The following is a 27,628-nucleotide window of genomic DNA, read 5'->3' as shown; positions in this document are numbered from 1 at the left end:
AATTTCAAAGCCATTTGGACGGCATAGGCAATACAAGCGGGCATTTGCCGCCACGGTGAGATATTTTTTGATAGCGTACAACGACGACACACGAAACTTACACGCGCCACGGCGAGATTTGGCCAGCTCTCACTTGGCCCTTTCCTGGCGGGTAGATCGATCAATTGGTCTGTGAACCTGTGATCGCTCGATCTCTCCCACAGTTTTACTGGCCATATTGAGTGAAATAAACAAGACGCCGTGCACACCACCCCTTTTGGACCCTTTCCATGTGTCACGGCCACCTTTTGGTTGCATGACATGTTCATGTGTGCATGTACAGCTCTCAAGATTCCTGATCACGATACGAGCGACAGCTCTTCTATAGATCGTCAATTTTTTTTTCTCTCATTTTGCAGAGTGTTCTCCCCATTTTGGCCTTCCGGGGCCTCTATAAATAGGCCCCGTCTCAGCACACTGCTGCACACAAACACACCTCGATCCCATTCTCTGATCGATCGCTCCAGCTCAGTCTTAGCTCCAGCAAGCTCTAACTAGCCAACTAGCCACTCTTCGTATACAGATTAACCTCCTGATCATCACCAATGGCCACTGCCGAGGTAGATCGATCATCTGTGACTCATATGCATGGATCGTTTTGATAGTTTGATTATGTTTTGATCATTCGCCGTACTTGTGAATGCTATTGATTTCACTCACTGCTCATCTTGATGAGCACGATCCTAAACATCTTTGCACAACTAGATGAAGATTATGTGTGTTGCTAATATATGTTGTACGCGTCGCGCGCGCATACGTGCAGGTCCAGACCCCGACCGCCGTGGTGACCGAGGAGGCGCCCGTGGTGGAGACCGCGACGCCGGCGGTGGTGGCCGAGGAGGCACCCAAGGAGGAGACCCCCGCGCCGGCTGAGGCCGTGGCCGAGGAGGCGCCCCCCGCCGAGACCGAGGCGCCCAAGGAGCCGGAGCCAGCCGCTGCCGAAGCGGAGCCCGAGGCAGCCGTTGCCGAGACCGAGCCAGCCGCGGCTGAGGCTGAGGCACCAAAAGAGGCCGAGGCAGAGCCGGTGGCCACTGAGGAGGTGAAGGAGGAGGCAGCCTCGCCTGCCGCTGCCGAGCCAGAGCCAGCAGACGCCGCGCCAGAGGCCGCTGCTCCTGCCGCTGATGCTGTCGAGGCACCGGCGCCGGAGGAGGCACCCGCCGCTGAGCCCGCGGCCGAGCCGGCCGCCGCGGAGGCCGAGAAGGCCAGCGAGTGAGGCCGAGCCCGAGCGCCCAGGGAGATGTCTCAGCGTCGCCTGCCCCGTGCCGTGGCAGCGTGGCACGGCGGTGGCAGTCGTGTGCGTACGTACGTGGCACCGGCTTGCTGTTTAGTGCTACGGTTACTGGTGATGTGGTGTACCTTGCAGTAGCTGTTGTTTGGGGCTGTCGGGTGCGGGGAGTGGAGTGACGTGGGCTAAATAAAGTGTGTCACGGGCTGTGGGGCCCAGTGTCAGTGCGCAGTGCCTCATGCCTGCCGTTCCGGATTGTGTTTTGTGTGGTCCGTGTTCTCATGTACGAGTGTTAATGTTTGTGTTATCGTTTTGGTTAAGCCACTGTACCGCGTGATATGATGATCTTGAGCTGATTGTTAATCGAGCGCCTTAAGATTAGATCTTCAGATACGTAATCTAAACGGAGTCATATATTTTTAAAATATTTGGTTAGTTTATTTGTCAGAACAAACTGAATTTCTATTTAATCTGAAGGTACATAAACAGATATAAGAGTTAAGGTTTTAATTTTAATTAATACCTCGTAGCTAAGCACTGGAGCACTTGCTCAGTTTGGCAGGCTCAGATTGTGAACACCGAGTCCGCCTATAGCTGCAGCACGGGCCTGCAAACATTCGACCACTCCGGCATGCCGTGTCCTCCTCCGACTCGACCCGTACGTGCATCGTCTCCGAAGGGACGCTCATTTGAGCTGTCAGCCGTGAGCTTGTTTTGTCAATGGCGTTCATCGAGCGCTTACGACTTTCGGAGGATGCGTTGCCAATACCTGCTAGGGGGCTGGTACACTGGCGGCACCGCCGTTGCAGTTCCCGGGATTCTTGAGTTAGCCTGGCACAGCCGATAGCAATTCACTGGGAACATGATGTTTCATCACAGTAGTGTGTTTCCCTGAAGGCCTGATCACCCGTTGTCACTCCATCGGCACTCAGCTAACGCTCCATCGGTTACTTTAGGTGTCAGGAACACAACGTGCGTTTGCTGAAGAATCTGGCTCAAATACCGACTCGTCACTCGACTAGGCATCCGGTTCCATAAAACATACACATATTTCTGATTCAGAAGATAAAAATTCTGACTCAGCATTTCATATACCAAGCGCTGGGCAGCTTTAGGTCTTGAAGAACCCAGAGGGCTAAGCCATTTCTCAGCAAACGTCTGCTGGTAATCGGTATGAACTTCCTCGAGCAAAACGTGGCTAGGAATTAGCTGAAACTTGCGGATTACAGCTGCAAGATTGTGAATTGACAAAAAAAATTCCAGTTTCATAAAACAGAAAAAAGCAATGACTAGTATTACCCATACCTCCTATAATAACACGTGTCCACTCCTCTCTCCTTCTCAGTCTAGTCATTATATCACAGAATGAATAACATGAATGAGTCTAACGAAAATCTTTCTAAACATCATCCTATAGAATTTGCTTCCACTCACAACCCCCCCCCCCACCAGGCATTACCCATGGGCAAATTTCCTTCCAAGCACAAGGCAAAGCCATTGCAATGACCCAACAGAAGAAAATAATTCTGACTCAGCATTTCATATACCAGGCATTACCCAACAGAGGATAAAAATTCTGACTCAGCATTTCATATACCAGGCATTACCCAACAGAGGATCAATAACTCACCAGCAGCTTCCAAACTCCAAACGGCAACAAGCCATTGCAATGACCTGTATTGACATGGGATTCAGCCGTTCACTGGTAGCCGGAGCATGTCAGCACAATGCTGCTACACAGGATCACACTGGGCCCATTCCACCTCATTAGAAATAAAAAGAAAAAGAAAACGGAAAATGTCCTGGCCAATAAACAAAGGAGGGAATAAAAGGAACCTGCTTTATACCAATTCCGCCAATTTCACCTACATTAGGTTATATGGCTCAGAACACTAAATTGACGTACATAAAAAAGAAACCAAGACAACCTATTACCTTAGAGCTCTAGTAACAAATTCAATGAGATAGTAGGATGTCACTAACTAGGATATGTACAAAATTTACCAGGTTGGGCTCCATAAGGGCAGCAACTACCATGTACCGAAGCTGCAGCTCACATGCTCTTGTGTGATCTTCTGCAGCTGGTTTTCCATCACTTTTAAGGATGCATAAGGAGGGAGGCAGAGACGGTAGAAGCAGGTTTGCGATGATGGGAGACGGTCGGGTGAATCAGATGTCTTGTATATATACAGTTTTGAGCTCAACCCACAAAAGCCATCTGATGGTAAATACTTCACTGAAGTCCAGAAGAAGAGGAGCTGCCTCTGTTGCTCAATTGGCATGCGCTCGACAACCTGCAGTGTGAATAAATAAGTATCAATGCATGCACAAAACTGACTGGGAATACATAATGGAGCTGCTTGATAAGACAGATACAAATTTCAACCGAATTTCTCGACAGATATGCATGCAAGATAGAGAGGGACATCTATTGTTTGATAGCAGAGTCTTTTCAGTGAACCCAACATACGATTCAACATTTGATGACTTGACATACCGTGGCACCAAGGGTTCTGCCAGGCTTGGTGTGAGCTTGTATTGATAAGACTTAACAGACGGCAAAGTTTAAAGGATAATGTTAATGAGAATGTACCGGTACATCATCTAAGTCCAAATTACTGGCTGAAGCAACAAAGTTAAAAAACACACTAAATGATTGTATCACAATGAAGTGGGAACTACAAATTTCAAGGGCAATGAAACTGAAATCCTTCGACAGTGGGCCCGGTCAACTAGTGCAATTCACCATGAGATCAACTAAACATGCTATAACACTAAAGTCCAGTCTCATGGAAAGTTAGTCTGATAAAGCTGTCATTTAAAGACACTGCAGACACAAACAAGACTCAACACTACTTTTGTTTCACGTACTTCACACACACATAAAATGCTTTTGGCTCCATTCACAAACTACAATTTCAGAACCCGTTGGGATTGTGATCACCAAGACAAAAAAAAAGGCCATTTTAAACAAATACCAGGACATAATAGCTGTACCATAATATATGATGACAAGCTAAATTCATGAATTGCTATGACAATACAATAGAGGCAAAGCAAAAGGACAACTGGACAGAGCATATCAAGAAAAAAAATAAAGCATACTTTGAAGAGGGGGGGGAGGGGAATTCTCTATAGTGATAGCATCTGCTTAGCCATTTTTACTGGGACAGGAAAGTATATAGCGGCACACATTTAAGGAAAAAAAACATAACTGTGTTTCATACATGAATGATGCTGTTGATGCATACATATATATTCCCACTTAACACCTGTACATCTTCCACATATACCGAACTAATTGGTCTGCAGAAATGAATTATACTGGTGTTCTCCAGCAAAATCTAACATGGAATTCAGTGAGGAATGGTGTGTTGACATGAGAAACTGAGGACACATGAAGAGAAGATGATCAAAACATATAGCGGCAAAAAAAAGAGATGAAATTCATGACTGAGTGCATTTATACAAAGTTATACAGGATACCTTCCAGAACCAGATAATCTGGCGATCCTTTTCTTTGTAGCCATTATATTGAGTATGTGATCTCCAATCTTGCACATTTATTGTGTTGTTGCTTCCCCCTAGCAATTGGTCAAAGTCTTCTAGGTCTAAGAACTCAAAAAATTCTTTCCGGCGTTCTGGATTAACTAATATGTCACTAAATCCTTGTGTGAAATGGGTTAGCTGAGCCGAAATAGAGTCCACAAAGGTATTCTTAATAAGAAGGTCAATGTAATGCTCTCTGTTCCTGATATTCACACTGATATCCTGCCCTCCTGGGCACAGATCAATAATTCTTTGAGACCCTAATTGGTGATCCCCTCGGGAAAATGTTAGGTATAGATCATCAATTTCAGCAGCATCCATCTCTAGAATCCTTTTACAGCTTGCATATTTGACAGGATCTGCAACAGCAATATCTTCCAATGTAATATTTCTTCCAGCAAGATGCAAGAATAAAGTACGATCTAGAACGACTCCGACTTGCACTTTATGCATCAAGGCTAATCCAATTATTCGTCCCACAAAAATGAAGTATTTCAGATGCAGTGGATCCACAGCAGATGCTGCAATATACAGATAACTGTCAAAGGTTAGAATATATCAGGACAACATCATTGTGGACATCAGTTATCCCCCAGATGATAACTAAATAAGAATCAATTAAATAGAATTAGGAAAACCAAAAGGTGCATACTTTATAAGCGGACTGTCAACATACAGAACACATCATAATCTTCTCACTACCCCTTTCATGAAAACATACTCATTACAGCTATAAGGCTCATTATACTGTAGAATGCAGCACAACTTAATATCAACCACAACAAGGTGGGGGTTGCAGGGATTACAACTTTTCAGCAAAAGAGAAATACAGCCTATCTTGAAGGTTGTACCCATCCCAACTTTCTGATCCAATTGGTAGGGATTGCTTCAAAGTGTGTAATAGGGAAAAACACGCACAAAACAGTTGCATCATGTGCAAAACCAAGCAGCCAAGCAAAGATAAGGCTTTCACAACCCAACTTCTGTTTAGTACTCCCTCCAGTCACAAATACGCACATTTGAACTTTCAAAACTTGACTATCAATATCTTTTTTAACTTGACTATCAGATGAAAAACCGTATATGAAGATTTGCCTATGTCAAATTTCAAAATGCTATGTATTTGTGACTGGAGAGAGTATGTTAGATCAGCAGCATGGTGCATGGCAACAAACTATGGTATAAGTCCATGGTTTAGATAATAATAAAAAAAGGAGTCCGTTATTTGTGTAGAGATGTCACCATGTAAGCAGCATAGGGTCTGCAGGACCTACTAGGATTTACTCATAAGTGGTTGTATATAAATCCCCATACATTTCAAGTTGCTCAGCTATAGTGTCATACCAATAAAACTGGATGTAAAGTGGTTAGTACTGAGGAAACTTACTTTCATTCAAGTAGAACCTTCGTTTATCCTCAGGACAAGGCGAGAAGAGAACCTGCTTCGGACTGAAAAGAGCTTGGCACACCAAGCAAAACCATTCCCTCAGAACCCCAGGGCCTGTAGCTTCCTCACTCTTAAACTCCATAAACAGCCCACCATGAAGCTCAGTGCGTTTTGCCCGTGTGATGTACTCAAAGGACTCATCAAGTAAATGCGACCGATCGATCAACATCTCATGCAGCTCCCCAAACTCATCCTTCCCTTCAGGAAGCATCATGAAGACTAAATTCCTTCTTGCCTCGAAAGAAAGGAGGTTCTTATGCTTCGCGAGCCAGTGAAGATGCTCATTTCTCTTGGAACAACGGACGAGGGCATTGAGCGGTGCTTTGTGTGCCAGTAACACGAGCTGTAGGTTGTGTGCCACATCCTCATAAATCGCTGAGATGAAATCCAGCTCTGTCAACACAGCCAGGATATGTGACCGGGTGGCCCATATGGTTTGACTTTCCATTACCCCTATACTCTCTGATGACAATGACAGATCCATCTCCAACCTCTTCAAGCACTCATCCACCCTATTCAACATGTCCATCGACATGTTGTGCAACCTCCATATCCATGTGTCGCCATGCTCAAACTCCCTGTCGTACAGGTTCTTGGGCATCGGCCCCTCATTGGTGATCCAAAGGCGTGCCTGCAGGCACAGCACTTTGAAGAAGTTTGAGAACTCTTCAAGGTCAATAGGAATGACCATCATGGACACCGATGCAAGCCCATCCAGGACCACGTCCACTGTTTCACGAGCAAACGGGAGGACATGCTCAATCAACCTGGTCGGCGAGTTCATGGAAGGGGGGAGCCAGGGACGAGAGCAGAGTACTGATGCAAGTGCACAACGGCATGCTTTATAGAGTAAATCCTTCTTGCCCGCAGCCAAGGAAAGCAAGCGGCAGAATTCAAGTAACACTGGCGCCGTCACGAGCAGCACGTTCGGCGGTAAGGACGAAGGGTCAGCGGCGAGAAAGCATTTGATGGCACGCTCGGCGTAGGAGCGAAAGAAGAAGGACTTTGAGAGGTAGAGGCGAACCAGCGCTAAGGCGGCGCCCGCTTGGAGGAAGATGTCGAGGTACTCCGCCGCGTGGTCCCCCGTGGCCCGCGCATCGCCCGAAGCACCGCGATCGTGATGAGGAAGCCCCGGGTTGTCGCCGTGAGCGCAGATGATGAACTCCTTGACGAGCTCATCGAGGGAGCAGGCGGAGGTGACGGTCGTGGCGGCCTCGGAATACGCGGCGGCGGCGGTGGCGGCGATGTGGGACGCGAGCTGCCACGCGCGGGGGTGCTGGGTGGAGCGGAGGCGCGCCGCGAGGTGCAGCGTGGAGTCCGTCGGGAGGCGGAGTGCGGCGAGGGTGGTCTCCGGCACGAGCTGCCGCCCCGCGTAGAGGAGCCGCAGGTCGCGGCCATATCCGCAGGCGGCGAGGTGGTCGAGCACGGCCCCGACCGTATCGTCCCTCCCCGCGTGCATCGCGATGGTCCTCGAGTCGGTGGCGCGCACAAAGAAGTGGACCGTCCGTGGCGACGCGGGAGGCGAGGAGGAGGAGGAAGCAGCGGCGGCGGTACCATCGCCCCCCGAAGCGGAGGCCGAAGCCGACGAGGACGACTCGGCGGCGTCGGAGTGGGTCATCAGTGGCTGCTTGGATGACGGGAGGGCATGATCGGGCGCGTCGCGGCGGCGCTTGGAGGGGCGGCGGAGGCAGGCGAACGCAGCGGACATGCTTAGATCGGAGGCATCGGGACGATGGGGAGTGGGGAATTGGGGCCGCGCCTAGGAGGAGGTGGGGGTGGGGGCTTTAGGAGGACTGGAATTTGGGGGCGGAAGACGGAGCAGTTCGTCTGGGTCTGCCCTTTTCTTCCTCGGTTGATCACCTCTGGCCGTCTGGCGTAGTGACGTCCTCTTCCTTCTCCCCTCCCCTCCGCCTGGCTTTTCAGGGTTTTTTTTCCTTAGTTTTTCGCGTGTCTTGGATCGGGCTGCCTCGCGGTCGCGGTGCCGTGTGTTCACTTGTCACAGCCACGCCAAGTGTCGTGCATGAGAAATTGGGGTCCGGATCGTCAGAGGCGCACAGAGATGGAGGCACAATACTGCACAGCCGAACCCGTTCACACTCACTTCACCAAAATAATGTAGTGATGTGCTGTTCATACGACTATTTGAGATAGAATAAGGGCCTGTTTGTTTCAGCTAGAGATTCTGAAAAGCAGTTTATAAAAACTGGATTATAAAAAGCTGGATTGTGAAAAGCTGGATTATGAAAAGCTTTTAGACTGTAGATTCTAAAAAAATTTAATGGACAGTTTAGTAAAATGAACTTTCACAGTCTATCAAAAACTGAGGAAAACCAGCTTCTCAGATTCTCACAATCCAACCAGCAGATTTTAAAAAGCTATAACCAAAAGCTGCCTATTTGTTTCAGCTTCGGATTATAAAAGCTGAAAGCCAGAATCCGAAGCTGAAACAAACAGGGCCTAACTCACAATATTTTGAAATCACCGTGCCTTCAATTCATGTGAAGTCAATGATCCCGATTTGAGAAATTGAGGGTTTATTGTTTACTATATTTGTATTCGTGTTCTATCTTGGGAGATTTTGTTTCAACTTTTGTAAGTTGTTTCTTAACTATTGCATCATGTATTCTGGCTTTGGATATTTTGTTTGTGTTGATCACTTATTCAAAGCTTATGTCATACCTTATACGGCTAGGGTTACTACCAAATTAAATGAGAGATCTTCGTCTGGCATTTCTTTTGGTGCATTTTCCTTTAATTTCCGGTTTACCTTAAATTAGGTTGACGTGTGAACTTGTGGCCTCACCTTTGTTGTCTATGAGGAACCTAGAATTATTCGTCTAGTTTGCATGTATGCTCTTTCTTGGAGATTTTCTCTTGAATTCAAAGATTTATTTTGAATTTTGGAAATAGTTTTCAATGTTTGCATCTATTCTTCCGTATGTGGAGATTTTTTTTTCATTGATCGCTTATTGGATGTCATACCAGCTTGGTTGCACCATATAAAACAGCAATACCATAAAAGTAAATAAGAATTCACGTGAACTTTTTGATGTATTTTCCTAATTTCCACATAGCCTTTGATTTGCATTGCTCTGTGGTTCCACAGGGCTGCTATACTGCCTATTCTTGTGCAAATCCAAGAGCTCAGAAGGAATTTTAATTCTTTTGATATTGTTTTTGTAAGGAGGAATGCTAATATGGCAGCACACATAACTGATAAGCAAGCAACACCTTCGCTTATAGGGTGTACTTGGTTGAATCAGGTGCCGCCTTTCCTTGTAACGTGCATGCATATGGATTCAAAATCTTTATCAGTGTCTATTTTAAATCAAAACTGATTACTTAGCACAAGTAACCATCAGTGTCGGTTTTAGAATCGATACTGAAAGCGTTATCAGTGTTGGTTCTTAATTGGAACCGACATTGATAGTCGGTTCCAAATATTGATGTTCTGAAACTAAAATAATAATATTTTTTTCAACCAACCAGTGACTAAGACCTAAGCTAGGCCACACGCACACGTCATCGTCGTGTTTTTTCGCACATATGCATTTCGTTGGATTCAAAGCAGCGACCTCCTCCCTCGCGTCTACATTCCTTACCATCTCAGCTATCTCTTATTATTAATAGCACTACAAGATATTTTACTTTTGACCCCTCTGCTGAAAGTTTGTCATGATTATTTCGGCATCTAAATTACTTCAAGTGAAAAAAGTTATCAACTACAAAGTTATAGACCTCATCGAAATCTATAATTTTCATATAAAATTTATTTCTATTCGACACCGTATAAAAAAGTTATGAATTTCAGAAAATCGATTATCATCAACTATTAGTGCCGGTTCGTGATACGAACCAACACTGATAGTCACTTCATTATCAGTGCTGGTTCGTAGCTGGAACTGGTATTGATATATATCAGTGTCGGTTTCAACCACGAACTGACACTGATATTGATTTTTCAGTACCAGTTCTTAGCGCCTCAGCCATTATTTGCGCGCGAGAGTTTAACAACCGACACTGATACATCTTCAGTGTCAATTTTTACACAATCAATACTGATAAGGCGCTACTTATGATATATTATGTAGTAGTGTGATTAACAAAGATCAAAGCTCTTGGATCTTTAAAAAAAAGTCTCACTTACTTTCTCGTGGCTGACAAAAATGAGAATAAATTAGGGCATTTGTAAATACCTCACTGGTTTTTTATTTTTTTAAGGATGTCACTCGAATGACAGTTTTAATAGTATTTTTATAATTTTATAGTGGTAAGTTTGCAATAACACCATAAGTAGTAATTTCTTTGCAATTATCCCAATAAATTATTCACCAGATTTGTATTCTACTCTATCTTTTATATTTCTTTCCGACTTTCAGAAGTTGATTAATAATATCTGCATCCACCATCGTATTCCGAAAGATTTTCATTGAATTGTTTGGAATTTATTTCTCATGTCACTTATTCAAGTCCATAACACGATGTATCGTACAATTAAAGATGAAAATATTGCAATTCTTATACTCACGTTCTCATCGATAAACAGATATTTTGAAACGACAATCCAGAGTAATAGGATTTATAATGTGAAACAAAAAGGAGCAGTGATCTATCTGGCAATGGATATCACCGAGCCCCAAGACTAACGGTCATTTCGTAGCACACGCACTTCGTTTTTAGGTTATGCCCCAAGGGGGATGATATGTTAAGGGAATTGCTATCCTAAAAGAAAAAAATGTTAAAATTGTTAACAGTATATGTGGTATTAATCCTTAAGCCCTCAACATCATGGCAATTTTACCACCGGTCTGGTCTGTTTTGTTTATAAAACTGAAACTGACGCTATTGCACATATTTAACCTTGACCATTTTAATCATATGTTTTCATAAATTTATAAAATTGCAATGACATTTAAGTATTTGTATTGGTGATTTTTCTAGTATCATTTTGATACGATAATCTAAATAATTTTATGCGCAACAAATGTTAAAGTTACAAAAATTTATCCTATAGTGACATTTGGGGTCTATTTGATAGAGGTCGCATACCAGCTCCTATAGTGAGATTAGTGGACGGTCTGACAAACAACAATTTATAATTTTTAGCTTTTAGAGTGACTATATGAAAATAATTCTCTAAAATAAACTAGATGTTGTAAGCTAAAATAAATAAATTTTCTTAATTCATTTATCTCACAGAATCACTTCCTCTATTGAGTTTTTCCTAAAGAATCACTTTTAACCAAATAATTACTTTTCTTAGAAAATTATTTCCTTCGAAGAATTTAGATTAGAGAAAGTTTTACCAAAAAGTTTCAAGTATTTTGGACAAGAATTGTATTTACATGCCTTCTGTAAGAAACAACTTTTTTCATGAAAAAGAAGTCTCACGCGTTCATGTAACGCCCAGAGATTAGATTAGAGCGTCATCAAAAGGTAGGTTTTATATGTCGCAAAGGTAAGACAAAGATGCCCATTAGTCGCGATGCCGTGATTTACAAGCAGCAATATTATATTAGTGCAATTTGGGGGATCAGGGTCGTCTTCCTTGTTCCCAACTTGTACAATTTTGTATGCGTGGGCGGAGAAATTAATCTATATATAGTATATGCCGTCCATTCTCTGAAACCTCGTTGAGCCACGTCGTCCGAATTTCATCTGCCGTCCGATGCTCATCCGAAGCAGCGCCGTCTGACCGAGTGAGGAATACTCTCTGGAAAGCGGATGACGTTGCAATCTCTGGACTTTTCTGAAGGCTCATCTCCTGCCGCTCCTACGCCTAGACTACCACGCCCGCCGCTCCTCCTCCGGTCATCTCCTATTCCACACGACCACACGCGACCATCCTCCCCGGGCTAACCTCCCATTCCTCAGCTCCGCCCATGCAGCCCCACCATTCAGTGCCCGGCGAATCCACCCGCCTGGCGCTTCTACTCCGCCGGCCATCACGTCCACCTACAGGTTGCCTTGCCGCCGAACCTCGCCGCGGCCTGGCTCGAATCCTGCGCCTACGCGTGCCTCCCGCTGTGGATCCACGCGACCTCCACCTCCTCCACGGCGCTCTCCTCCGTCGTCGACACCTCCTCCCGGCCGCCGACGCCGTTGCAGCGCTCGCCAAACTGCTCCACTTCGCCACGGTTTCCCCCACCTCCCACCTCTCCTTCTTCTATAACACCCTCATGCACGGACTCGCAGCATCCTCCTCGCCCGGTGCGGCCATCGAGCTCTTCACGGCGATGCGCCACGCAGGCGCCGACCCTGACGCCTTCACTTTCACCTTCATCCTCAAGTCTTGCTCTCGTTGCTATTCGCCGGAGCGGTTACCTTTCGACCTCCACACCCAGTCTTTCAAGCACGGTTGCCTCGGCTGGCGCAGCGTGCACGCTCATGTCCACAACGCGTTGCTGCACGCGTATGCTTCTCAGGCTGTCATGGATGACGCGCGCAGGGTGTTTGACGAAATGCCCATCCGGGATGCAGTCTCCTTCTCAGGGCTACTCACGGTTCACCTCAAAGCCAACAATTTGGATTCCGCGCACGTGGTGTTCAACAAGATGCCTCACCAAGATTGATCAAGTTCGAGAAGACCTAGAAGATTTCTTGATACCTGCTAGAAAAAGTCTGCTTTTATTTATGCGAGAAGCCTCTGCTTCCTCTCCAGTTAATTAGGATATCAGAGTAATGATGTTTGTTCTTCTCTTAACCAGGAAGTACATCTGAGTGCTGCAGTCATTTCCTTTTCTTTGCATCCAGGGATCATGGTGAGGTATTGGCTAATGCTCTGAAGACACTTCTTTGGGAAGGCAAGCAGCAGTATATGCTAAGAACAGCTGCTTCCATTAAACACTTGGCCACATTTGCTCTATCATTTGGCTCTGCAGAAGCAATAGCAGGTTTGTTCTAAATTCTGACCTATGTTTTTGAGCTAATACCTGCCGAGTTCGATTGGCACTACATTAGTATCTAATACTTATCATATAAGGAAGGCAGAAGAATCCAATACCTACATGTAGATAAAAATCCAATGCACAAGTTCTTATATCAGGGTGGTTTGCTAGATTACTATAAACTATATAGTTATGAAAACATGCAAATCACACATGGATAGTTGTCTCCAATGGTTGATAGAATAGGCTACATAAATGCTTGAATGGCGCTCCTCTCAATGATGCATGCACTGAGCATGTACTCATGTGCAGGAGCATTTTTTTCCATAACTCTATAGTTTATAGTAATCTAGCAAACCACCCTGATATAAGAACTTGTGCATTGGATTTTTATCTACATGTAGGCATTGGATTCTTCAAATCATCTTTTACCATTGTAAAAGTGTAGTCTAGGTAGTTGATACACGGGCCATAAGGCTCATATCTGAATCATATTTGGGGCAGCGACAATAATATAAGTAAAAGGTATTGCTCTGTACAAGGGTCATATCTCATAGCTGAAGAATCATATTGGGGGCAGCGACAATAATATAAGTAAAATGTAGGCAATTTCTTTCCCTTTATCATTCTAATTCCCCTCGAAATCGCATTTCGTTAGAGCTATATCTTGATTCAGGCAGCTACATGTATTAGGTGTGCATAATCCCAGTTGTGTTATGAACATTATATTGCTTATTTTGGTGGCCCATTACCTCTTAATTTTATCTCATTGTGTGTGAACCTTCATGCCTTTCTCGTTTATATTATTTGAGTTTTTACAAATTTCACTTCTGACATTAGCAAATTATTTCCAAAGATCAATTCCTCAGTACCGAGAGTTCTGGGCTCTTCAACATAATAGAGAGCAGGGACATGGACAAGTTATTTAAGTCAAACAGCTATTCGACGAAAACATTCAGAGAAGAGAAGATGCTACATGGGAGGTGAGATTATGAAAATTACACTTGATCATGAAACGTGGTGTCAGTTTGTACAGTAGCCCAACATATTGATCAATGTGCAATTGTATAGCCTATAATATCTATTTCTTTTGCATATCTCAACTCTACTAACCTTATATTCTTGAATTATAACCACCATGAGGAATTGGAAATTTTTGAGAGGAAATTGCTAATATTTTGTCCTAGAGTCTTAAGTAACAGAAGCACACTTGCAAATTTAAGCAACAGAAGCACACTTCTAGAAACATCACTCATAATATGGGATGAAGCGATTACGACAAATTGAAGAGTAAGACAAATAATGCTATTGAATATCAAGAATTACAAGACTTTAGTAAATAGATATTACATTTTGGAGATGAAATATTACCAGCAATATGACATGAGATAGATACAAAAGCAACTTGGATCAAGATACCACATGATTTATTAATATTTACTGACGGTCCAAAAATCCTAGCAATAGTCAATGCATTATATCCTTAGTTTATCCTCAGTAAGTCCTACAAATGAAATTGTGGATGAAATTAATTCTTACATGTTATCACTTATACTAGATGAAGAGATAGAATATTTTAGTGCAGACTACATATCAAAGTCATTTGATATTTGTAATGATATAGATATACTATATCCAATTTAATATCTAAATACATTAAATGTGACACCAATTATGCTTCTATGAAATATAAATCAAAGTATAGGACTATGTAATGGTACAAGGCAAATAATCACTAATCTTGGAGATAATGTCATAAAGGCAGTTATAATAACTGGTTCAAATGTTGATGACAAAGCATACATCCCAAGAATCAATTTAACAACAAGAGGATCTAGATGTCCATTTATATTAAACAAAAGTCAAGGTCAAACATTATCCCATGTAGGTGTATACCTTAAAAAACCGGTTTTTACACATGGTCTATATGTTGCTGTTTCACGTGTAACATCAAAAGGTATCTCTAGCATGTCTCTGCATATTTTTACAAATTCTCCACAGTAGATAGATAGATACCAGTCATGCATATATTACCGCTCTTTCATCGCTATAGATACTGCAGATGCAGTAACACACCAGGTAAGTTGACTGTAGTCAGTTGAGCCTTACTCTTTGCAAGGTAATATCTACCATGTTTTCTCTGACATATCATGTAAGTTAATTGAACACGTTTGAAATGTATGAATATGTCTATACTCTTCAGTTATCCGTGTTCGATCACTGTATACTTTAATTCTACCATGCCACTTCCCATGCTGTCTCAACCTCAGAGCCGCATAGCTTGCAAACCCGTTCTGAAATATTTTTTCTTCTTTCATATATTGAAGGAAGACCCAACGCGTGGACTTGAGATCTTAGTGGCCCGACTAATATCAATGAAAAACAGTAACTACAGGGCACCCGGCATGGCCAAGGGCCATCGGGCGCGGTAATACCGCGCGGAACTTCTAGTTTCTTCCTAAATGTCGCAGAACCATCAACAGGTGTGAACTGAATTTTCTTCACCCCAAAAAAAAAAAAGTGAACTCAATTTCTAAAGTTGAGATGCTGCCTTTCAGAAGGTACAAGACTTGGTATTTGTCATCAGTCATGGATTAGCTACAAGGATTGCAGTTTTGGATGAAAGTTCTTTTGCTTTTTACTGAGAGTTTTAACTCCGGCTTCAATCATTGAATCCCAATAGGCCACATGCTTGAACGGAGCTATATAGATGGGATCATGGGAAAACACGAGACCAGCCGGCGGCAGCCCAGCCCAGCTATGTTCGATCGGTTAAACGTATGCCTACAGTTTATTAGTAGTTTTTATTTCTCGTAAGTTATAAGCTATGCTAAACAGGTTGAGTTTAGATTAGTTTTTGAAAAGTTGATAAATTGGTTTATGATGAAATAAATTAAAAGCTAATAAGCCGGCTGAGAGGGTCTTTTTTTAAAGAAATTACGTACTAAAAATTTAAAAATTGAAGTTATAAGCTAACAGTTTTTCTCAGGAGATATAAGCAGCTTTTAAAAAAAATAATTTTTCAGTAAAATCTCATAAGTTTTAGTTGTAACAAATAGAGCCGTAAGGTAATAGCAGGGACAGATCAAAAGCTCATATTGGGGCTGCAGCACGGGTCAATCCAGAAAATCTAAGGAAAGCTCAGGAGAAATTCAGCTATTTTTATATGTTATTTGACCTGCAAAACATAAAAAAAGCCCAATAAAAAGAGACTCAGCACCCCTCCAGCCTTGAACCTGAATCCACCCTTGGTAATAGCCATTTTATTTTATAAAAGTTGGCATAGGTGCTGAGTCTGTGACCCGAACCCAGATGAGCAAGTTTCACCACGAAACTCTAACCAAATGAGCTATGCAAAATTCATAGACACAATTGTTTCCATTGAAAAACAATATTATTGCAATCGAGAAGTAAAAAATTTTCTGAGTGAAGAACCAATTGTTCCACCCTTGATCTCAATTGCTTCTCTTCATCTTGTCGGGCGTGTTGGCCGGGGAGGTGTGACGTCCCTACGAGGAAGAAGCGGCAGCGCACCACTGCGCACGGAGATGGCGACACAATTGTGGTGACAGCGTTTAGGAACCTATAGGGTTTCCTCCCATCCAAGGGCAGCACTGGCACGCAATGTCGGCACTAGGAGCGGTGCGAGGAGGAGAGGAGAGGGAGATGGCTTGAGGTCGAAAACGAACCTCCGCTGTCGGCCAAATTTCAGAAATGGAATGAGTTTATCTAGGAGTAGTGTTTCGAGTTAATCCTAGGATCATTTAGCGCTGTCTGTCTGATAAGTTTCAGAAATGGAATGTTTATCTAAAGAGTAGTGGGAGATTACAGGCATGGTGCCAAGGCGGGCGTGCCGAGATGCGCGAGCATCCGAAGAGTGACCTTTACAAGGTCTGTCTGCTAAGTTTCAGAAATGGAATGTTTATCTAAAGAGTAGTGGGAGATTACAAGGCATGGTGCCAAGGCGGGCGTGCCGAGATGCGCGAGCATCCGAAGAGTGACCTTTACAAGGCCGCGTTGTGTAGGTGGCCAGGTGGGGTAGAGTCCCGGATACCGACGCCATCATCCTAGGGTCCGTTTGGTTGGGAGACAAAGTGAGATGGGATAGGGCCGTCCCTGTTTTTAGGGATGGGATGATCCTGTTTTTTGTTTGGTTGGTTGGATGGGATGAATCTCTTTTTTGTTTGGTTGGAGGGACGAGGACGGATGAGGATGAGAATCATCAACTAATTATATTTTTTTAATTTTAAATAATAATTATTAATAATACACTAATCAACATGCACCAACATGTATTAACGTTACTAATCATTACTAATTAACAATAAAATATACTAATTAATCATAATCATACTCTAATTAGCTCATTAATTAGCAATAATTAGTACATTAACCCTTACAAATTCTAATTTTGTAGTAATATGTACTAATAAGTAATACAAGTATACTAATATCATTAATCATTTTACTAATGTGCATGATTAGCAAAGGTGGATAGCTTCATCTCATATATTTTGAGGGATATCTTCATCCACCATATTGAGAGAATATTCCTCAGGAGGGATCATACCATCCCTGCTGCCCCTGAACCAAACAACACAAAAACAGGGATCGCCCCATCCCATCCCACCTCATCCCTTGAACCAAACGGACCCCTAGTCGACACATTCCAGTCGTTGGAGAGACAGGCGGCTCGAGCTCTCAGTGACCCGCTCTGCGTCCCCGGCAAGGCTCTGCCTCCTGTGTTCTGCGTTGACCTATTGGTTCAAAAGGACGGTGCGAGAAAACATAGTACATGTGAGAGGCACGACATGAGTGCTTCGCATGGCTCGATGGGCAACCCGACGACAGCGTCGTGTTCCTCTGCTTCGGAAGCGAAGGCACGCACCAGCTTGGAGATGTCCGGTGGACGTGCTCCACGCCTCCACCACAGGGCGACCGACGCGTTCGTGACGCACTGCGGGTCGAAGTTCGTGCTGGACGCGATCACGGCGGGCGTGCCGATGCTTTGCTGGCCGCTGTACACGGAGCAGAAGACGAACAAGGTGCTCACGGTGGAGGAGGTGCCGGTCGCCATGGACATGGTCCTGTGGAAAGGACTCGTGAGGCGAGGGGTGAGGGTCGACGGGGTGGAGGCGAAAATAAAGCTGGTGATGGAGTCCGCGCAAGTTGAGGAACTCCGGGAGCGGATGGCGACACACAAAGGAAGGCGTGGCCAGGGCTTCGAAGGATGGCGACTCGTCGCGAGCAGCGTCTGCCCGGTTCCTGTCGAACTTGGAGAGCGGAGTAGCGGACTTGGACAAGGTGGGAAGTGGGAAGGGAAATATAACTCCATAATGTATTGCTCACATATTTATTATATCAGCTGTATATATCTTTGTCTAACATTTATCTATCTGTTAATTATTTTATATATATTATGATTTTTTTATCTATCTAGTACGAATTTAGATACAAATAAACGAAACTAATATATGTGAAAATTTGCCTTCCGAAGTGAAAACCGCGACGAAGGCGATGTGAAGCAACAAGTCAGAAACAACGTGATCTCCCTTTGCCAGCGGGAATTCCAAGCTACTACGTACTTGTGTGGTTAGCATGATGACATGGTTTGCTTGCTGATTATTTTCTCGACTTGTTAAATTATATTATTTCAATATTCATATCTTTATGTGTTTGTTTGATTCAAGATTTAGGTGGTTCCTTTCATATCATTTATGTTACATGGGTTATTCTAATTCGTGGATATGTAGTTTGGATTTTATATTCATATTCCTGTGAGTAAGTGTTGGTTCTACTTGCTTGACTAATCGATAAACGTTAAGGATGTATTCAGGTTTGCCTATTTTAGACGGAAATACTGTTTCATTGATGTTTTCAAGAAAATGAAATTTTTTGTTATTTCTGGTTCTTCATTGACTTTGATGATGCGTATGTTCTTTCAGATTCTATGTTGTACTTGCTCAGTGTTTTTACTCACTCTTGAGTTTTATTTGATTTTTAGGTACCCAGTGATCGCAACATGCATGGGAGGGAGTAGCAACACGTCTCATCCTAGCTTTACTACCACCTAGTCTTTACAGTAATGCATTAGAACTGTAAATGCTAGTTTGGTTAGTTTAACCTCTTAGGTAGAGCTGGCTAACTGGGCTGGCACGAGGCCCACTACTGTAGGCATGACGCAGGCATGACACCGGTCGTTTCCTAAGCGGGCTGGCATGACACGCCTAGTCATGTTGTATATGGGCGGACACCTCGGCACGACCCGACCTGGCTGCCCTGTCCCACTACCCGTCACGTCGCCCCACACCACCACTCCGCCCTCGCGTTGTCGGCGCGCCTTGCTGCCCGGCAGGCCGTGCTGGCCTGCCGTACCGCAACTGTGCTGAGGCTGGCCTAGAACGATCGCTCACGGGCTGTGCCGTGGGCTGACGGGTCGTGCCTTAACCAGGCCATGCGTAGCCGGGCCTGTGGCGGGTCGGCTCGTCAGGCCCAGTTGGACATGTCTGTTGTTATGTTTGAGTTGATCGATGTATCAGGTCTATGAGTTATATTGGGTCCTAATTTAAGCAGTGATCCAAAAGAACTGCTTTTTCACTGTAGTGTTAATCCACAGGTTTGACTGTATTGTTAATCTATAGGTTTGAGAAGTTCTAGTATAAAGGGTGTGACGTTAGATTCTTGTCGCGGTTAAGGCAAGTGCATGATGAACTTGTGACTGATGACATGGTTTGCTTGCTGGTTGTTTTCTCGACTTATTAAATTATGCTATTTCAATATTCATATCTTCATGTGTTTGTTTGATTCAAGATTCAGGTTGTTCCTTTCATATCATTCATGTTACATGGGTTATTCTAATTCGTGGATGTGTAGTTTGGATCTTATATTCATGTTCTTGTGAGTAAGTGTTGGCCCCACTTGCTCGACTAATCGATAAACGCTAAGAATGTATTCAGGTTTGCTCATTTTAGACGATTGTGCTGAGGCTGGCCTAGAACGATCGCTCACGGGTCGTGCCATGGGCTGACGGGTCGTGCCTTAACCAGGCCATGCCTAGCCAGGCCCATGTCGGGTTTAAACAGTGATGCTTACTTCCTGCTCATGAATATTATGCATGTGAAAATTGTGTATTTTTTGTTTGTCCAGGAAACTCTGTCGAAATTTCCCAAGAAGAGTCTAATTTGTGCGCGCTGGCGTACACTCTTCCCGAGGAGCACTAGCGGCGAACAAGCCGCCGACAAGGTCTTGCATCCCAAAGTCTTTCTTCTGGGCACTGAGGACAAGAGCTTGTCTCGTATGCCACCCCTCACGTTCTATTGCGGATCATACCAAGCTATCTCAGTGAGCGGCCAGCTCTGGGTGCCGGTCGTATTGGTGGAGATGTGCTCCGAAAGGGTGACATGGCGCCTCATCGTTTACCAGCTAATTGACGAAGGCGGCAGCTGGGCTGAGATCAACAGTGTCGACTTCCCGCACCAGCGTTCACTCGAATCCTGCTATTGCGGTACCTTACTCCAGGGCTACGCCGTTTTCAGCAGATTCATCCTACTATCATTCATCAACTCCAACTTCTTCCTCTTCGACTGTGCTGCTGGCAGCTTGACGCCTATCACCACTTATGGCAAAAGCGAGTATGTTCCTATCGTTGGCAAAGCTGTGCATGTCGAAGGCGATGACACTATCTACTTCATCCGAGAGACCAAACTGTTTAATACAAGTACCCTCCGACGGAGGGCGAAGTGCTCACTGCTCCCATAGAGATCTGACACTATTTGCCCCTACCACAAGGAAGGGTATGGCTTCGTCGTGCACCTAGGTGGCCGCATACTGTGCACCGTTTGGATAAATATGGTGCTGCCGTGCGGGTGTGCCACGTGGCATGTCCTGATCACCACGCTCAGCGTCAGAGGCATCACTGATAAAACTGGCTGCTTCGTCCCCAAGGGTGTTGAGGTCCTTCATTCCACCTGCCGCAGCATAAACATGCTCAGGAAAGAAGCAGCAGGAGATGGATGCTCTTACGACACCTTCGGTTTCTTGCAGTAAGTGATCTCATTTTGTTTTGCTCGCAGATCAGTTTCTTGTTCCTTAATTCAGTGCTTTGTCAGTTTGTACATCCATCCAATTTTTGGAACGTTACCCAACCTTAGTTGCATAGACTTCAGTGGACACTGTTGCATTGCAGCATCGAAACAATCTGAAGGTGTTCTCTTCTGTTATATCCTAAGTTCTAAACTATCAAGAGATCGATCTACTGTTGTTTAACAAAAAAATATCCTTACTGATGTGATAGGGAATATCCTGATCTTAGAGCCAGGCTTGATCCCTCAAAGCATGCAATGAGAAGAGAGATCTACGACCCCAAGTTGAAAAGTTCCCAGATATGCTTACTTGCTGCAGGTTTAATTTCGTTTTACTGGCCAAATTTCTCTTACTAATTATTTGCTATAAATTACACTATTTGGTTCTGTTTTATCAAGCAGTTCTATTATAAGGTTATTTGTTAGTCCTTCTATAGTCTTCTTTTATTTGATCAAGCCCCTCAGGTTCATTTGTTGATTTGAGCCCTCTACTACTCTAGTTTGTATAACTAATCCGGCCCATGAATAGTTCAAACACTTTTTTTATATCATTATAAAATACTACAGATACTTTAGAAGAGTGTGGATTGGACCCTTCATCACAACTATGATAGATATGGGGGATACTGGAGTAAGAAAAATAATAAAATATGGTAATGACCAGAAAATTACTAGATTGTTACTTACCACAAAAATTCCTCAGCATTTTTATGGAATTTTATCAAGTTTCTTGTTGTCATATAAGTTTGAAGTGTGAGATTCGGATAGCCTTTTCACTTAACCATGCATGAAAAGTGACATAACGGTTTTTTAACAAGTATATATCCTATGTATCTATGCCAGAAATTGTCTAATACATGCGTATATATTATAAAACATATTTTTGTGCAGAACACTTACAGTTTTTTAAATTCTAACTGCAGGGAGTCTTTGAGGGAAAATTCTGAGCGTGTTACAAAGAATGCTAGAAGACTGCCAAAAGGACACCAAATCAGAATTTTATTTTATCTGTCAGGTTTATCAGCGCTCTCTTTTGTATCGTATCTCTACATCAGGAGGCAAGTTGATTAAATGTGATGAAAAGGCCTCGGAGGCTTTATTGGGTCTAGATACAGTTAGATTAGGAGATGTTGGATTAGATGATCTGCAAAGCATGGTTTTTTGTACATCACGGATCTCTGCTTGAGGTTATCCCATCTCGGCCAGACTGTGATCACTACATGGTTGATATTGAAAGGAAATTCTACAAGATTAAAAAAAAGCAAACCTTTTTTTCGGCAGTTTTTCGAGCTGGTCAGTTTATTGTGTCTATATGTGACTCTTTGTTTGATGTCTACATCCTTAATCAATTTTTTTTTTCAATGGAGGTGTCAGAAGATAGCATCGAGGTCGATTGACTTGTCACTGAAGGTCAAGATTTCAAGGTTTGTAGACCTCATTGACGACTCATTTATGATATCCAATGCTGACAGAGCTGAGTGCTTGCTATTTGATTTGAAGAAAGGGGAGTGGTTTGCTGTCGCACCACCTTGAGGTGATCTTTGGCGGTATGATGGTGGTTTGCTGAGTGGGAGATGCATATTTGCAGAGGGTTTCATATACACGTGCTCAAATAAAGGGCTTGTTGCTTTCGACATGATTGACAAGGATAATTCGTATCGCCTGGGTGCGCCTATCCTGTTACATTTATCTTGGAAGAAGATCTGTGGTGATAGAAGATTTATCTCCTTTGATTCAATTTGCAAGAGCCAAATTCTTGATAGCATTACATTCTGCGTGTTTTGCGGATTCGAAACTTCTCGCATTTGAATTTGTATTTGAAACTGTGTATGTAATATTGCGGGCGTGCCAGTATACAGAGTATACAAGAGACAGGAGAATGTAATAATCGAAACATGTAACTTTATTCATTCATGTCGAAATTATAAAGTACAGCTTCTCTCATATACATTTTTACTCCACAACGCACACGCTATCTGACTATCTTCATGATCTGGCGATTGCTTTGTCTTGGTTCCCGGGGCTTCGTGAAGCTCTCCGGTTAATTACGTCTGTCTTTGGGCTACCTCCGATTAAGTGCGCTAGCGGTCGTCATACCGAGGTCGTCTCCGAGTCTGCAAGGCTGTAGTCACACGCAACAAAGACCAAGCAAAGTAAGCGTTAGCAATCAAAAGCAGTAAATAACGGGATCACAGTCTAGCATGAGCTTTTTGGACCGTTTTATATATCCTGGGTCATCATCGGTCACATAGGCCTCAGAATTGTGTTTTTATGAAGAGGTGGGCTAGGAGCGCGGCACGACACGTAGCTTCGACCGAAAGCAGCAGCGAGGCCACAATCGGGAGCTCCGACGTTGTGCTTGACTCACTAACTCACTCTTCGGACTTCGGACTTGTCCTCATCGGTCGACCGAAGGCAACGTGCCACAAAGGCGAACGCCACAAAGGCTGGGTAATAACATGTGAGCCACAAAGGCATCAGCCATAGCACCGGACATCCTTAAAAAAAGGATTAGGTCTCTAGCAATATCATAACTTAATACTGGGGCAACCTAAAGAAACCCACACTCTGAATTTTCTGCACCATATGATCACCAAGCAGCCGGCCAACAACCCATTGACCATGCCATGGATTCGTCTAAGAGCATAAACATTGCCACCATACCATCAATTCACAAAATGTAATCTCATCTGGTGGTCATCGGCCAAGCCCAAAATCAGTAAAGCCATCCTACCATCAGGCCAGCCAACAACGGTAGCATTGGGCAATGATCAGGACAAGGGCAAGCCCGTATTAACCACATATCAGTGGCGACAATTATCGCATGGTATGGCAACATCATATCAATGAAGTGGACGAGGGCCTCAGTTTTATCATCACCGGCCAACGACAATCATAGACATACGGCGAGCACAAGTGAGGCACCAGCACGAAGGCTGAGCACACAGAGAGTCAACCGGCCGGGCATAAGCAGGACACCACGGCGAGGGGCACGACGGCCAAAACAGAGAAAAGAATCACAGCGGCCGGGCTTCAGGACGAGCACAACGGCATCCAAATCTAAATCATGATCATAGTGGCACGATGGCAGCACTGTCCGAGGCTCCCCGACTTTGCTTTACTGCCCAAGGGGCAAACAAGGGGTCAGGCTAAGCATGATGCAGCAATCGGCCGGCGACGGGCGGTAGCACCACGGCACGATGGCCGGGAACAAGCGCAAGCACGACTGCAACGCGGTCCGGCGCATGGCACAAGCACACGGATCCGGCATAAACTGAAAGCTCATCAGGACGGCACGATGGCCAGTCGGCGCACCACAAAGCAAACGGACCGGAGAGAGGATTGAGGTTAAGGCTCACCAGAGAGGGAGGAATCGGCCACGGGCCTCCGGCCAATCGGCATGGTTGATGGAGAGCAGGATGAAGGCCGATGATGCCGAACTCGACGGTGGCAGCGATGGGCCCGTGCGACAGCGACACGAATCCGGCGACGGTGAGCCCTGGCGATGAGTTCGCACGGTGGTTCGGCGAACACCAATGACGGCAAAACCTTGGCGCAGCAGGGCTTCCGCCGAACTCCAAAGATTGATCCCCCCTCCCGGGCACCACCTCCCTGCCTTTTATAGAGGTGGCCCGGGGTTCCCACGGGAGGAGATAAGAGCATGTAGCCGGCCCAAACTCGCAGAAATCGTGGCGGCCGAGCTCATCCGAAGCAATCCCCAAACCGATTTGAAATCGGGGGAAGAGATAGAGATAGAGTCCAACCGAACTCGCCTCAATTCGTTGAGGATCAGAGGGTGAGGCTTGGCTTAGGGGCAGCGCAGCTCGGGCGGGCTCGAGCCCAGGGGCATGGCCGAGGAGGAGAGCAGCGGCGCGGTGTGGACACAGGGAGCTAGGGCGGCTCGGGCCGCCAGCGCGGAGCGGCGCGCTCGGGTGAGGAAGAAGCACAGGACGGCTCGGGCTGCTGAGGAGGCGGACGGATCGGGCGGCGCGGCGCGGCGCCCGCCCGCGCAGGCGGTGCGATCGACTCGGGTCAGAGAAAGGGTGGCGCGGTGCGTTCGGGCCCAGGGAGAAGCGGCTCAGCGCGGGGAGCGGACGGCGCAAACGCGTGCGGGCGGCGCGGCTCAGGACAACGGCGGCTCGGGTGGCGGCGCGCTCGGTGGGGAAGAGGAACAGGAGGCCAGGTGTGTGGATAAGAGGGAGAGGAGGGGAGGCGACGCCGGGCCGGCCTGGGCCAAGGGGAAAAAGGGAAGGAGGAAAGGGGCCGGGCCGGCCGAAAGGCAAAAAGGCCGGCCCGCCCTCTTCCTCTTTTTTTTTTCTTTTTTTTCTTTTTTTTCTTTGCTTTTTATGTATACGCATAAGTATATGGGAGATCGCGTATATGCACAGTAAAATACCATCATACACTGCGTAGTTCAAGGATATTTTCTAGCAGCTCCATTTATTTCAAGCCACACCTTGGTTACCACCACAGTACTAGTGAAGCTCAAGGAGACAGCAAGAGGAACAAAAGAGTGTCAAAATTGATCATATTGATATTTCTCTTTCATCGATTGATGAAAAAGAGTAGATCTTGACCAACTATGCTTTTGCTTTATAAGCAGGTTCTGTTTCGGAGATTAAGTTTAGTCTCTTTGGATTTATATTGATTATGTTGTGTTGTAAATGATTTGTATAATGTTAACTCCTAAACACAAATCTCTTAGCACCAACCAGATGCTGTGAATTCATTAGTGTTTTCCTCCTAAACAGAACCAACTTTTTATCACATTTCTTGGCACCAATTGAATGAAATTTTGAATTCTCAGGAGTCAACATGTTACCCCCCCCCCCCACCCAAAAAAACTCTGCATTCTGTGCGCATTTGAGCTATGTGGTGAAAAAACTTTGCATTCATTTGTATCTGAGTTATGTGGTGGAAAAAAACTCTACATTCTGTGTGCATCTGAGTTATGTGGTGAAAAAGCTCTGCAGTCATTTGCATCTGAGTTATGTGGTGGAAAAAAACTTTGCATTCTGAGTTATGTGGCACCCGTTTAAGGTAAGGTTGGCAATGGGTTAGGTCGGATCTGGTAGAAGCAAAACTATGTCCGACCTGAAATCCGATAGACTCAACTCGATCCAAACCCGAACCCAAAATGCTATACGGGCGAAAAGTAAAACCCAAACTCTAGCCTGTCGGGCGCTTGTCGGGTCTGACCTTCCCTCTTCTACCGCCTCGCCATCTCCCTCCTCAAGTCCTCCCCGCCGCCGCCCCCTGACCAGATCCTCTCCATCTTCTGCGCCGCTGCGCTCTCCTCGGACACCCACATCGACCGTGTCACTTTGCCTTTTGCCGCATCAAAGCTCTCCTCTGCCCCGGACTCCCTCTATGACCTCACCCCTGCCATGTTCCCCACGCCATTGCGCTCTTCAGCCAAGCCGGCCTCCTCCCCGACGCCATCTCCACCTTCCAGTCCTCACCCTCCACCCTCTCCCTTAATGCTCTCCTCTTCGCATGCATCGTCTCCACCACGTTGAGGCCACCCGCATCTTCTAGACCTTCCCGGATGCACATGGTGCCTAGATCTATCACAACCAAAAGGAGGGATAGCTCCCGATGGCGGCCCGTCTTCCTTGACCTTGCGTAGTGCTCCCTACGGCAGCCCATCTTCCTTGACCTCCCGTTGGAGGCTTGGGGCGGATCCGGCGGCACACAGAGCCTTAGGCGTGGCACCAGCATGGACGCGTCAAGCGTGGCAACAGCAGCCGGGCGGAGGCAGTGGTGGGGCGACAATGGCTGGGCGGCAGTAGCGGCGGGGCAAATCTGGCCCGTCGACACGGGGTCAAAGGGTGGACCGGTGGAGGCGCTATTGGGCGATGTGAGGCCACGGATGTGAGCGGGCGGGGGATGAGGCAACACGACACGACAATGATTGGTAGAAACGGGCCGGTGGCGACCGAGAGTGGGTGGGTGACCGTGTGGCATTGGCACTGAGCTAGGGTTCTCGCTTCTATTATATTGGCTGAGAGCGGGCTGAGCTGAATACATTGTATCTATTGTATTGGGCAACCCATGGGCACCAGCAGGCGAAATGCAAAACTCGAGCCTGATTCGACCCTATTGGGGTACCTGAACCGCCAAACCCATAGGCAAAAATTTAGATCCGGACCCATCGGGTGCAGAACTTAAAGGTACCCAAACCTATGGGTCCAATTGTTAGCGCTACACCGTTTCTTGAGTTTAGTGGGGATTCAGGTTTGTGGGGAAAAACTTCTAGAAATTTTAAATTCCTTTGAAGATTAAAGTTTTTGTTTGGCATTAGCATTCTGTGCGGAATGCCTGAAAATGCTGGCCATTTTTGTTTGATTGTCATTTAGCTAAGTTTCTCTAGTGCCGCTTTAAAGAGATGTTTGGCTGG

The 27,628-nt window shown here is 45.2% G+C and overlaps 3 protein-coding genes and 1 pseudogene across 4 annotated transcripts; 3 read left to right on the top strand and 1 right to left on the bottom strand.

The window, feature by feature from the left end:
* The first annotated feature begins 440 nt into the window (after positions 1-440).
* On the top strand, positions 441-1,584 carry LOC133902443 (uncharacterized). The gene is made up of 2 exons (XM_062344031.1): positions 441-599; positions 803-1,584. Exons 1-2 carry the CDS (start codon positions 585-587, stop codon positions 1,250-1,252), a joined length of 465 nt encoding a protein of 154 aa, XP_062200015.1. The 5' UTR covers positions 441-584; the 3' UTR covers positions 1,253-1,584.
* Positions 1,585-3,086: 1,502 nt separating this feature from the next.
* Positions 3,087-8,209, bottom strand: LOC133902442 (E3 ubiquitin-protein ligase UPL5-like). Of its 2 annotated transcripts, XM_062344030.1 has the most exons (4): positions 6,201-8,209; positions 4,751-5,334; positions 3,269-3,558; positions 3,087-3,129 (listed from the first exon to the last, which is right to left on the bottom strand). In XM_062344030.1, the coding sequence occupies exons 1-3, from the start codon at positions 7,966-7,968 to the stop codon at positions 3,295-3,297; spliced, it is 2,616 nt and encodes an 871-aa protein (XP_062200014.1). In that variant the 5' UTR covers positions 7,969-8,209; the 3' UTR covers positions 3,087-3,129; positions 3,269-3,294. The 2 variants fall into 2 exon arrangements, with proteins under 2 accessions (XP_062200014.1, XP_062200013.1); XM_062344029.1 differs by having other exon boundaries at positions 3,087-3,558.
* Positions 8,210-12,092: 3,883 nt separating this feature from the next.
* Positions 12,093-26,045, top strand: LOC133901978 (uncharacterized; annotated as a pseudogene).
* Positions 12,143-12,832, top strand: LOC133902373 (pentatricopeptide repeat-containing protein At1g08070, chloroplastic-like). Its single transcript, XM_062343958.1, has one exon. The coding sequence runs from the start codon at positions 12,143-12,145 to the stop codon at positions 12,830-12,832; it is 690 nt and encodes a 229-aa protein (XP_062199942.1).
* Positions 26,046-27,628: the final 1,583 nt, after the last annotated feature.

The sequence above is a fragment of the Phragmites australis genome, chromosome 20 (assembly GCF_958298935.1).
Source record: "Phragmites australis chromosome 20, lpPhrAust1.1, whole genome shotgun sequence".
Classification (NCBI taxonomy): domain Eukaryota; kingdom Viridiplantae; phylum Streptophyta; class Magnoliopsida; order Poales; family Poaceae; genus Phragmites; species Phragmites australis.
Note: the sequence above shows the minus strand (reverse complement) of the source record. Positions and strands in the feature narration are given on the sequence as shown.

Coding starts and splice junctions, on each gene's coding strand:
- LOC133902442 (XM_062344029.1), bottom strand. CDS start 7,968: ATGTCCGCTGCGTTCGCCTGCCTCCGCCGCCCCTCCAAGCGCCGCCGC. Junction 5,335..6,200: donor AAGGTTCTACTTGAATGAAA/GTAAGTTTCCTC, acceptor TGTATATTGCAG/CATCTGCTGTGGATCCACTG. Junction 3,559..4,750: donor AGATTATCTGGTTCTGGAAG/GTATCCTGTATA, acceptor TTCACACTGCAG/GTTGTCGAGCGCATGCCAAT.
- LOC133902373 (XM_062343958.1), top strand. CDS start 12,143: ATGCAGCCCCACCATTCAGTGCCCGGCGAATCCACCCGCCTGGCGCTT.